The following is an 11,936-nucleotide window of genomic DNA, read 5'->3' as shown; positions in this document are numbered from 1 at the left end:
TCCTCCTCTTCCTCCTCTTCCTCCTCCTCCTCCTCCTCCTCCTCCTCGTCATCCCTGCTTTCTCCCTCCTTGTCCTGAACCTCCTGCAGATCCTCATGGGGTCTTGTGGCATTCAGCCGCTCGTCGAACTTTTTGCCAACCCGCACACAAAGCCATCGATACAGGCAAGAGAGAGGGAGGGGGACGAGGAGGACAAGCAGGAGGTGGAGATGCAAGAGGAGAAAGAGAAAGAAGAGCGAAGGCAGGAGGACGAGGACGAGGACGAGGACGAGGACGAGGACGAGGACGAGGAGGGGCTGACGGGGCGCAGGTTGACTGTCTGAGGGCGTTGGAGGAGCTGGTGCGAGCAAGCAGCGATGCGAGCAAGGAGTTCATCAACTCGGAGGGTCTCCGACTGACAGTCAGATGCTCCTCCTCCTCCTCCTCCTCCGTGAGGCTCGAAGCCCTCCAGCTGCTCTCAGCCGCCCTCCTCCACTCGCAGGCAAGTCGACAGAGAGCGAGGGGGAGGAGGAGGAGGAGGAGGAGGAGGAGGAGGAGGTCTGACACTGAGAGGGCAGGTGGAGAGCAACGAGAGGTTTTCAGATAGCATCCTCACAGGCCTGTCAAAGTTCATCGGAGGGGGAGACCTTGAGTGCTCTCTAAGAGCTGCTCGTCTCTTCCGCGACCTCTCGACTGCTGCAGACAAGCGGCAGGTCATGTGGTCCAGCCTTCGGGGACACAACATGAAGCTCTCTTCCTCCTCCTCCCTCTCCTCCTCCTCTTCCTCCTCCAACGGGATCGTCGAAGTCCTCCGTCTGATGCAGCAGCTGGCCAGCAAGCTTCAAGGGGACGATCTCAGCGTGACGAAGAGGAGGAGGGAGGAGCAGCGGGCGGAGAGTCAGACGCTGAGCATGCTGCTGGAGGGGTTCTGCATCATCACCGGGGCGAACAGCAGTGAGAGGATCAAGACAATTCACAGCATGTCCCTCGACCTCCTCCTCACCTTCCACTTCCCAGACGTCCTGCTCTCCTGCCTTCTCCCTCCCTCCTCCCCGTACAAGGAGGAGGTCACGCGCAGGAGCCTCCTCTGCCTCTCGTCCGTCCTCCTCCACTCCCTCAGGCTCGGCAGCCTTCTCATCCCGCAGCAGCAGCAGCAGCAGGGCATGGAGGTGCTGGGGAAGGCCGGGGAGAGCAGACCCTTCAAGTGGATGAGTCAGGAGGGCTGCTTGCAGCTGCTCAAACTCGCCGCGTTCCATGAGGTGGAGGAGGAGGCGGTGATCGTGCGTCAGGGGAGCGAGCGACCTCCTGCTTTATCATCCTGTCCGGCCACGTCAGAGTCCTCGTGTCTAAGAAGGACAGCAGCGAGATGAAGGTTAGCAAGAAAATCCATCCTCCTCCTCCTCCTCCTGCCCCACCACCATCACCTCCTCCTCCTCCTCTTGCTCCTCCTCCTCCTCTTGCTCCTCCTCCTCCTCCTCCTCCTCCTCCTCCTCCTCCTCTTCCTCCTCGACGTCCTCTTGCTCCTCTTGCTCCTCCTCCACTACATCTTGCTCGTCCTCCTCTGCTCCTCCTCCGCTCCTCCTCCACTGATCCCTCACCTCATCGCAGGAGATCGCCATTCTCGGCCCTCAGGACAGCTTCGGCGTCTCCCACCTCTTCCTCAGCGACCCGCGTCCCTCCACCGCCATCGCCATGAGCCCCTGCCAGCTCCTGGAGCTCTCGCGCTGCGACCTCGCCATCTTCAGTCAGATCCATCCCGACTTCGCCGAGCACCTCAAACGCTACCAGGACGCCTACGCCAACCACGTTCCCATCCTCCATGATCGCGTCCTGACAGGGAGGGAGAGGGAGGAGGCGATCCGGTCCTGGTCCCGCTCCTCCCTCTTCCTCCTTCTCGAGAACCTCCGCACCATCGCTGACATCCTTTGTGCCTGCGAGCTCGAGGAGCATCAGGAGGTGGAGCGGCAGGTGGTGGCAGGGGTCCTCCTTCCTCTCTCCAGACTCAAGCAGTTCCATCAGCCTCTGCTCGAGCTCGGCGTCTTCAAGCGACTCAGTTGCCTCCTCCTCTCCTCCTCTCCCGAAGTCTCGCGCGGCGCTGCTGCTGTCTTCACTTCCTCCCTACGCTGCAAGGAGACTCGCTCGCTCCTCCTCTCTCCGCACTCGCAGCTCGCACGTCCTCTCCTCCGCTTCTTCCTCGAGAGGCTCAGGCATCACCCGACAGACTCGCTCTTCGCGCTCTCCTGCTGCGCCGACTTCAAGCAGCTGCGGCACAAGATGCTCGCGCGAGGTCTCCTGCAGACCCTCCTCCTCATCATGCAGAGCTGCGTGGAGGAGAAGAGCAGGCGGCTCAAGGGAGGAGCGGGGAGGACGTTGAAGGAAAGCATGGAGCTGGGAGCTGCGCTAGCGGAGCATCAAGACTGTCACGCTGCCATGGAGGAGATGAGGATGGTTGAAGAGGTCGACGCGCTCTTCCAACACAAGAGCTTTCGGTCCTCCATCACTCCTGCCGTCGTCTCCGCCTACAGCTCTTTCCTTAGCTCCATCTACGAGCACGAGCCGCCAGCTCGAGACTCCCTGGAAGAAGTCTTCCAGAAGACCCTCGGGAGCAGATTTAAGCACGTCAGCTCAGAGCGAGAGAGAGTAGCAGAGAGAGCAGGAGAAACGAAAGTGAAGAAAAGAGGAGCAGGAGCAAATGCGGGAGCGGGAGCAGGAACAAGGGGAGGAGGAGAAGGAACAGGAACAAGAGGAGGAGGAGGAGGAGGAGGCAGACCGAAACTGAGGAGCAGAAAGTTGAGCAGGAAGGGCTCGGGGAAGTCGCAGCGTCAGGTGGCGGAGGAGGGAGCGGGGCCGCAGTTCTACACGAGGGCGAAGAATCTCCTCCTCCTCCTCTTCGAGAGGTTCCCGGAGATCACCTGGGAGCTAGCGGAGGGAGAAGGAGCTGCTCCCCCCCCCTCCTCGGGCTCTCAGATCGTCATTCCCGATGCCAAGGCAGACGCTGCTCCTGCAATGGACGACTCGTCCTCGTCCTCGTCCTCGTCCTCGTCTTCGGAGGAGGAGGAGGAGATGGCGGGAGCCTTGAGCGAGTCAGAGAGGGAGAGGAGCCAAGAGAGTCTGAGGAGCCTTGATGACGAGAAGCAGCTCACGTTGCAGGACGGAGACATCTACTCGGAGGAGGAGATGAGGATGAGGAGGCGGGCGACCTTCATGGGGCTGGTGCAGGAGAAGAAGCTGCTCTTTGCTCGCTACATCAACATCGCGCAGCGATACGAGCAGGAGACGTGCGTGTGGGTGTCCAACAAGGAGACCATCGAAAGCAAGAAGTTCAGCACGCTGAGGAAGACGACGTCCTTGGATGTGCTGGACGCGTGGGAGAGGAGGTGCAAGAGGAGTCAGCACGAGAAGTTCGCAGTAGGACTGAAGCTGTCCTTCACCGGCACCTGCCTCCCTGACTCCGAGCGGATCTCCCTCCTCTCCGACATCCGCGACATCCTCGAGACCCTCGCGGAGCAGGAGGAAGGGAACGATCGAGCAAGGTAAGCTTCTCCCTCCTCCCTCCCTCCTCCCTCCTCCTGTCCACATTCTCATCCATCCCCCCCCCCTCCCTCTTGGCTTCTCCTGTCTCAGCCTCACCCTCTTCCTCCTCCTCAGGCCCTTCAAGGTGTTCGCCAAGATCTCCGTCGACTCGCTGCAGGAATCCTCCTTCGCCCCATGTCCTAGTCAGATCTCCTCCATGCGTCAGAACGGCATGCTGCTCGGCGACGTGACTCTGCCTCCCCCTCTCCTCCCGCTGCTCACCACCAGCCCAGGTTGACGCCTTCTCCGCCTCCTTCACTCTAGCCAAGGCTGTCTTCGCGCTCCGGTAATGCGAGGAGGAGAAGGGCGAGAGGGCTGGGAGGGTGTGAATGGAGGATGACAAGGAGCCAGGAGGCTAAGAAGCGCTGCCTCTCTCAAGATTCCAAAACTCGCCTACCTGAAGTAAGATCTCTCCCCTCCCCTCCCTCCCTCCCCGGCTCCCTCCCTTCCTTGGCTTCTCTCGAGCTGTAGTTCCCTCCTCTCACCCCAGTCTCCCGCATCCTCTCGCTTCCCTTCCTCCTCTCTTGACTCTCCTCACAGAGCTGCCGTCAACGCCCTCTGCAAGATCCAGCGGGTCGGCCACTCCATCCCGGCCATGCTCGCTCTCGACTCCATGCTCACAGTCAGCATCAGCACCAGATTCTCCCGCCGCTCCGCTCAGCTCAAGATCAACCGCCTCCTCACCCTCCGGCGCTCCATCGCCTCCTTCAGCAGGTGGAAGGAGGCGGCGCAGGAGCAGAGGAGGATGAGGGAGCAGGGGCAGTCGCTCCTCTGCAACTTGTGGGCTGACCAAGTCGCGCTCTGCTTCTCCGTGTGGAAGAGCCTCCGCAAGGAGACCTGCGACGTCCCCACGAGCAGCCTCGGGCCCAAGACCAGCCGCTTCTCGTCGCCTGAGGGCAGAGCCTTCCACAAGTGGTGCAAGTACATCTACGACAGAAGGACACGAGGCGACAAGGGGGACGAAGAAGACAGAGGGGAGTCAGAGGACGAGGACGAGGACGAGGACGAGGAAGAGGAAGAGGAAGAGAACGACGACGTGGCATCGAGTGTGAAACTGAAGGCAGCGACAGAACACGACGAGAAGGAAGAAGATCGAGCTGCTTGCAGCACAGAGGACGAGGGAGCTGAGACAAGAGAAGGAACCAGAACGAGAGACTGAGAAAGCTCCTTCAGTACGTTGATGCAGTCACTTGGCCAGCTCGATTCCAACTTGCAATCCGTGCTGGGAACTGGCCAGGAAGAGTTTGAGGATCACGACAAGCAAGAGGAGAAGCGGCAGGAGGAGAAGGAGAATGCAGAGCCTGTGTTTGACTGAATTTTATCATCCAATTCGTCCTCCCATCAAGCAACGCCACCTCTCACTCTACTTCCCCGAGGTAATCGAGGATCTCAGCTGCCGTAAGGACGCGAAACTTCTTCTGGTCATTTACAATTCCGATTTCGATGTTGTTCTCAGAGATCTGGCCTTCGAAGCCTTCTTTGAGCGTTAGGATAGCTGTATGTATCGCGTCTTCCAGTTCGATATCATCGTTATACCTCTTCTCCAAGAAACTGATGTACAAACGGTCACTCATCACAGAACAACCTCTTCTTCACTCACGTCTTTGCGTTGACCATGTTCTTGCCGATGGCGCAAGCCTTCCATGGCCAGTAAGAGCCAGAAGGGTCGACCTGATACAGCATCGGGCCCTTGTCGTCCGACCCGATGATGAGTAGGGAGACTCCGAAGGGTCGAACTCCTCCCGACTGCGTGAATTCCTGCATCACCGACGCGATCTCTCTCACCAGCTGGTTGGTGGGGATCGGTTCACCATATGTCAACATGTATTTCTGCGCAATTTTCCGTGCCTTGGCCACAAGCACTCTAGAGTCAGGTCCCATTCCCGAATAAACCATTCCAATGTGATTGTCGATCTCCGCAATCTTCTTCACCATTGATTCATCCACTAGAGGAGAACTAACCTTCTTCTCTGTCGCTACAACAACCCCATTTGTTGCTGGAACCAAAGTCAAACGATTATCGCAGGAAAGAACATGAAGCAACGTTGGTCTCACCTTTAATCCCGAGCGAGGTGCTACCCGCCGCCACCGCATTCAAGGCATACTCAATCTGTACCAACTTGCCAGATGGAGAGAAGGTAGTGAGAGAGAAACTGTAGTCAGAGTCTCCCATCCCAAAGAGTTTCGATCAACGCCTGACAACACAAGAAACCAAGATAAGTCAAATTCTATCTTCCAGTTTGGACCACGAAACCGTCCGAAACAGTTTGAAAGTGAAAGGTTTCACATGAAGTGCATAAAAAAACAGCACCTCTTATCAACACTATCTACTGAACCTGTACGTAACATTCTCCCTTTCATATACATCACACACTCGGAGAACTAATGAAACAGAAGCTCTGAATCTCATAACCAAGGATTCTTCCCTCATTTGAATGGTTGCCTGACCTTCTCCGCACCTCCTTTCGACTTCTTTCATATAACGCTCCTCTGAAGGGACTACTTCTCTCGTTCCTTCACTGTTTCCAACTTGCCTGCTGGTAGCTGACTCTTGCCTCTACATACAATTACCTCGTCTTTACGCAACTCCTCTCCCCCTCCCCACTCCCTCCCTCCCCTTCTCTATCCTCTCCCCTTGCTCCCTCAATCATATGTGCATGCTTGATGCCCTGATTCTGTCGTGTACGAGCATGGTCTTCGCGCCTACCCTCCCTTCCTCGCCCATTTGTATCCTCGATTGCATTGCAAGCCCAGGACAGGTGTCGAATTGCCCGTTACCATCGTTTCAAAATGCGTTACATATCGTTACAAGAACTATGAGGGAAAACATCGAGGCGGACCTGGCGTGTGTTGAAGGTACAGATAAAGGGGGTGGAGAGGTCTGGGGCTGAGAAATACCGTAGATGGTGGGGTGATTTGAAAGGGAAATACAGGGGTGTTGAAGGAAATTTTATTTGGAGGGGTAGGGTGGGTTTCAATCTGGTTGCCGGGAAGCAGTCGTAGGCGTGGGAGCAGGCATGCAGGGGCTGGAGGTGGAGGAAGTGCTGGATGTAAGTCCTTGGAGGAAGTGGATAGCTGTGCAAGCTAGGATCCCGGGTAAGGAGGGCAAGGCTGTCGTTCTCCTAGAGAAAAAACCCTTCGATGTCGAAGACGTGAAAAGAATGCTAGCACCCAATGCCGGAGCCGAGTACAAGCTTGACTTCCAGAACGCTGAGTACTGCGTCTACAACCTACAAGTACCTCCTGCTCTCAATGCAATCAAGTGTGACACTATCTTCCCTGCCACTGATCAACAAATCAACAAGTATCGAAAGGATGAGATACATGTCTTGTGGGAGACCGTGGACATCTACAAGAATGTCGTCCTTCCATTCGTAGAGGAGAACGAGAGAGGCCGTCGGATACAATGGGTTCACAACATTTTGGATGGATCTGCGGAGCAGGAGAGAATTATCTACCATAACAATGATCCTCGAGACGGGTTTGTGCTACTCCCAGATTTGAAATGGGACCAGACCAACGTTTCTAACTTATACTGCCTCGCCATTGTGAACCGGAAAGACTTGGTGTGTCTACGTTCACTGAACGACGAGAACCTCGACTTGCTTCAGAACATATACCACCAAGGCTGCGGTGCCATACTGGAGAAGTATGGCGTTACCCCAGACAAACTTATCGTTCACATACACTACCTTCCAACTTTCTGGCACCTGCATGTCCACTTTCTTCATGTCGACCTCGCCCTCAGTGCAGGAGTCACGAGCAAAGCGCACAACCTCCGTGACTGCATCGAGAACATCAGATTGCTACCGAGTTACTATCAAGTGAAGGAGATGGAAGTCCGCCTGCTTGAGAAGTCGTTGCTCTGGAAAGCATGGACTGAAGCCAAGGACGCAGAAGCCGCGACGCAGCTGCAGGATGGACCCTAAAGGCGATCCTGAAGCCAAACTTGCCCCGGCATAGAGTCTTGATGACGCAACTTTACTGATTGAGCAAGAAACTTGAAATCAGTCACACGGTTCGGGTTTGGACGCTTGATGGAAATCAGTTCGCACCACATTGATTAAAGATACTAGCGATGTCTCGCCCGTGCTATCCGATCAGTCTGACTATAGAAGTTGACCGTTCCTGCGGCATTCTGCGGCCTCCGATCGGATCGGTGAGGCACAAGCTACTTTAGTCAAAGCCAGTTAAATCATAACGAGGACAATCAGGAGAGTACGGTAGAGCCTGGGAGGCTTGACCGTTCTGACACTACTGTCGCACAGGCCATACGGCGACAGGAGACATGACAGACCCTTAAACACAGCGGCCCCCAAAACTCACGGGTGACCGTCAGTGATACCCGCTTGGCAAACTGAAGCTCCGTTCTGGGCCGCGGGGCACTGCAAGAATACTGGGCCGTGCCAGTCGGACGCGCGGCCGGTCTCTTTAACTTGATGAGCCGCGCCGCCGGCCCGGTACGGTACTTCCTGCTCCTCAGGCTGCACCTCCTTGGAGTCTTTGACGGAATACAAGTTTGTTAGACTTGTACTAGTCCAAAGTCACGCAGACATCACATCGACCTTCGTTGGTAACAAGACAGTTTTTGCTCAAGACCGAGTTTAATGCACACAAAACCAGAATTGAGGAGCACATGAGAGATAGACTGTATGCTAGGATGTGAGACCCAAGCATCCAGACATGAGAGGACCTTAGCAAGACGGCTAGGAAAGACCCCCTCTTCGTCCCATACGCTACATTGGCCGCCTGCCACGTAAGTCGTCTTGGTTTACAGGAGAGTTTTTGTTAACTCGGCGCTATCTGACTGGCACGGCTGGCATACGTTCCATCCTCCCCCCGAGTTTCTGAAATAGTACGTTACATCGGACGGCAGAAAGTCACACAAACAAGAATGTCAGCAGATCCAAGTCAAGATACGATGATACAACTTCAAGTTCACAGTCATGCTGAGTGGGCAATAACCATTCAAGGATTGTCCATTCTGAAGAAGATTTTCATGCAGGGCTATTAGATGTGCAGTAAAGAGATAAAGGAGATGCATAGCGAGCGGATGCAATGAAGAGAGATAGAGTAAAGATAAGAGTGTCTGAGAAGAGAGAAAATAAAAGAGAAGACGAGAGAAGTTTGCTCGCCAGCATTTGAAGACCAAAAGATAAATTTTTGAACCGTAAAGAACTTGTGACCAGAGATTGCTGCCGCGAGATTGGAACATCCGTTTCAAGGCATCTGAAGATAATTTGCAGTTGTACCTTGTTCGCCGATCCAGAAGTAGCTCCAGTTATGCATGCCACAGCCTAGCTCCATGACATGAAACTTCCGCCAGATCTCCTGGTAGTTCCATGTGATCCTACTCAAAGATCAAGAAAATAAGAATCGAATCAGCTTCAAGTGCGTTTCCACACGGTTAAGCAGATATTCGACCGACCAATCTGGCTGGGGAAAGGCTTGTTTTTCCTATTCGAAGATCAATCAAACAAATTGAGGCTGGGATGAGAGGCCTAAGCAACTTGCGGCCCATAACCGACTGAATACAAGTTTGTTAGACTTGTACTAGTCCAAAGTCACGCAGACATCACATCGACCTTCGTTGGTAACAAGACAGTTTTTGCTCAAGACCGAGTTTAATGCACACAAAACCAGAATTGAGGAGCACATGAGAGATAGACTGTATGCTAGGATGTGAGACCCAAGCATCCAGACATGAGAGGACCTTAGCAAGACGGCTAGGAAAGACCCCCTCTTCGTCCCATACGCTACATTGGCCGCCTGCCACGTAAGTCGTCTTGGTTTACAGGAGAGTTTTTGTTAACTCGGCGCTATCTGACTGGCACGGCTGGCATACGTTCCATCAGTCTTTACTCAAAGTTAAGTTAAAAATCAGTACGAGGACAACTTTGGAGTCACTCGGATGCCGCCACGGGGCCGGGCCTCCACTGAAAAGTTTACTAGTTAACTGATGAGTACCTTCAAGGCTCTCTTTCTTTTCGCTTCTCGCCGAACTTGAACTTCGGAGAGAACTTCGGAAGCCCGCATCTGTCTTGATAACTTCCAGTGAAGGATCACTGTCAACGTAAAATGCTTCACTCAGTCAATGTTAAGTTAAAAATCAGTACCGTAGTACGAGGACAATGGCTGGAGTAGAGGCCGGGGCCCCGCCTGACTTGAAGCTCCGACTCGGCGAGTGGCCGGCCGGGTGATGAGTAATAATGTTGGGAGGCCGCAAAGTTTTACTCAAAGTTAAGTACTAAGTGCTGGTAGGGCCTGCAGAAGGAAGAGGGGTGGGTGGTTGGGCCGTATCGAGTAATGGGGGCAAAGGGGACACTGAGACAACTGAAACTATGGAGGGGTAGGAAAGGGTAGAGAGAGGGGTGGGGTAGGGGTAGGGCCTTAATGGTTTTATGGCGAGTAAACTTCAAAAGCCTCCTGGGAACAAGCGCGACAGGCCGCTGCGTCCCCTGGCTCAGCCTGATGAACGGGGGTGGGGTGGGGTACCCCCATCTAGTTGGTATGGGGCCCAGTGGGTAGGGTAGGGGAATCTTTCGCAACTGCCAAGCCTAAAAGAGGTGGTGCAGGTGGCCCATGATAGTAGAGGAAGACACCCCTCCCTCGGTCAACTCCTAACCCACCCCCTTGAGGGGTTTGTTCCTCGGCTGTACAATGCATTTTATTGATTGACCCACCCCTCCTCTACACGCCTCATCGGTTCTCTACACCCTACCCCCTTCGAGCATCTAGTAACTCAACCCCCCTACCCCTATCTTCGTGTCATGTCCTGGTCTGTTCAACATCCCTAGGGTTATGCATGTACCCCCACCCTTGCTGGAGTCATCCATGAACCCCTACCCCTTCTAATCCCATCTAACCACCCTACCCTTGTTGTCGAGCCGCCGGCCCTACGAAACACCATCACGACCCCACGTAAGATGATGACCCAACAAAAAACAACCCCTACCCCCCCTGATACCATCTGCACCTACTTGCCCTACCCCACCCCTTCTATGTCCATGATCCCCGACATGACGGCAGCCCGATGGAAGATCAGCTAGATCACCCTACCCCGTACCAAGGGACCAAAAACAAATCCACCCCCTACCCCTCCCAGGCCTTCTCTATACCCCTTTCTCATAGGACCCCCTATGGATATCGAACTACCCCCTACCCCTCTTGTTTCTACACACTGCGACTCACCGCTCCCGCTCGCTGCGTCCTCGTTAATGCTGCCTGCACTGAAAGAATCGCTCCCGTCCTGCTGCTCTAGTCCTCTTGCTCCTCCCGTCCTGCTGCTCTAGTCCTCTTGCTCCTCCCGTCCTGCTGCTCTAGTCCTCTTGCTCCTCCCGTCCTGCTGCTCTAGTCCTCTTGCTCCTCCCGTCCTGCTGCTCTAGTCCTTTTGCTCCTCATCCTCTCTCATTCTCCCTCCTGCAGGCATTGTTTGTATGAATTCCCATTCGACTGACCCAGGATCGTCCATTGTACATACATAAATTCATAGCTGGACACACCTCTCATGCTGCTGTGGTCTTCTCGATCGCACTGATATCTGGCTGCTCATTTCATCTCCACCACCTGTTCTTGCATGTTGAAATGTCCCATCGTCTGTGTGTTCCAACGATGCATACATCGCACCCTGTGCCTTGGAGCAGGAATGCTGCTGTCGCTAAACTTGAGTAACAGCAGTACCGGACGTGACTTCGGATATCCTTTGTGCTTCTCGAAGCAGGAATTCAGGTCAATCGTCTCTAGCATGGCATCTGCTTCACTTACTTTGCTGCTTTCTGCAGCTTCTCACCACGTCGATATTGCTCTCAACAACGTTCAAGTAGGGAATGACGACGTCTGCCCCTTCACTCTCCGATCCCAACTGGCAATATGGCATGGGAGGATGGAACAATCCTCGCCTTCCAAACTTCAATCTTCACGACCCGACCGTGATCGGAGTTGATTGGCTGGGATTTCTTTGTCTTCTTGGTGCCTCTCTCGCCCTCATGTACAAGCTCATGTCGTTCAAGGGCCCCGATGGCGACCAAGAGTTCTTCGTCGGCTACCGGGAAGAGAAGTGCCTCTCCATCTACGTCAACCTCATCGCTGCCATCACCTACTGGGGCCGTATCTGCGCTCACTTCAACAATGACATGGGCCTTTCTCTGTCTGTCAACTACTTCAAGTACCTGGACTACATCTTCACCTGTCCTATCCTGGTATGTACTCTCCTTCCTTCTTCCTTGCTCCTCCTGCTCCTTGCTCCTGCTCCTCGCTTCACCTCGCTGCTTCTGGATGGCCGCGACTGACGTGCTTGCCTTTGCATCAGACGCTGGATCTGCTGTGGTCGCTCAACCTCCCCTACAAGATCACCTACTCTCTCTTCGTCGGATTGACCATCGCAT

The 11,936-nt window shown here is 54.6% G+C and overlaps 4 protein-coding genes across 4 annotated transcripts in view; 3 read left to right on the top strand and 1 right to left on the bottom strand.

Moving 5' to 3' along the window:
• Positions 1-4,711, top strand: part of GUITHDRAFT_141702 (hypothetical protein) — a gene marked incomplete at both ends in the record, with an annotated part of 10,232 nt that extends 5,521 nt beyond the window's left edge. The window contains 8 exons of the mRNA XM_005828902.1: positions 90-310; positions 355-430; positions 558-1,253; positions 1,588-3,512; positions 3,628-3,739; positions 3,786-3,838; positions 3,904-3,954; positions 4,093-4,711. Coding sequence (XP_005828959.1) covers positions 90-310; positions 355-430; positions 558-1,253; positions 1,588-3,512; positions 3,628-3,739; positions 3,786-3,838; positions 3,904-3,954; positions 4,093-4,711 — 3,753 coding nt within the window. The remainder of the gene's footprint in view (positions 1-89; positions 311-354; positions 431-557; positions 1,254-1,587; positions 3,513-3,627; positions 3,740-3,785; positions 3,839-3,903; positions 3,955-4,092) is intronic.
• A 142-nt stretch (positions 4,712-4,853) lies between these two features.
• Positions 4,854-5,749, bottom strand: GUITHDRAFT_95885 (proteasome subunit alpha type 2). The gene is made up of 3 exons (XM_005828901.1): positions 5,608-5,749; positions 5,153-5,549; positions 4,854-5,103 (listed from the first exon to the last, which is right to left on the bottom strand). The coding sequence occupies exons 1-3, from the start codon at positions 5,723-5,725 to the stop codon at positions 4,911-4,913; spliced, it is 708 nt and encodes a 235-aa protein (XP_005828958.1). The 5' UTR covers positions 5,726-5,749; the 3' UTR covers positions 4,854-4,910.
• An 820-nt stretch (positions 5,750-6,569) lies between these two features.
• On the top strand, positions 6,570-7,481 carry GUITHDRAFT_74405 (hypothetical protein; the record flags this gene model as incomplete). The annotated part of the gene is made up of 1 exon (XM_005828900.1): positions 6,570-7,481. One exon carries the CDS (start codon positions 6,570-6,572, stop codon positions 7,479-7,481), a length of 912 nt encoding a protein of 303 aa, XP_005828957.1.
• Positions 7,482-11,224: 3,743 nt separating this feature from the next.
• The window catches only part of GUITHDRAFT_164280 (hypothetical protein), a 1,568-nt gene continuing 856 nt past the window's right edge, over positions 11,225-11,936 (top strand). The window contains exons 1-3 of the mRNA XM_005828899.1: positions 11,225-11,280; positions 11,334-11,750; positions 11,861-11,936. Coding sequence (XP_005828956.1) covers positions 11,379-11,750; positions 11,861-11,936 — 448 coding nt within the window. The 5' untranslated portion in view covers positions 11,225-11,280; positions 11,334-11,378. The remainder of the gene's footprint in view (positions 11,281-11,333; positions 11,751-11,860) is intronic.

This window comes from Guillardia theta (genome assembly GCF_000315625.1).
Source record: "Guillardia theta CCMP2712 unplaced genomic scaffold GUITHscaffold_56, whole genome shotgun sequence".
Lineage (NCBI taxonomy): Eukaryota > Cryptophyceae > Pyrenomonadales > Geminigeraceae > Guillardia > Guillardia theta.
This window is presented reverse-complemented; position numbering and strand designations above follow the sequence as displayed.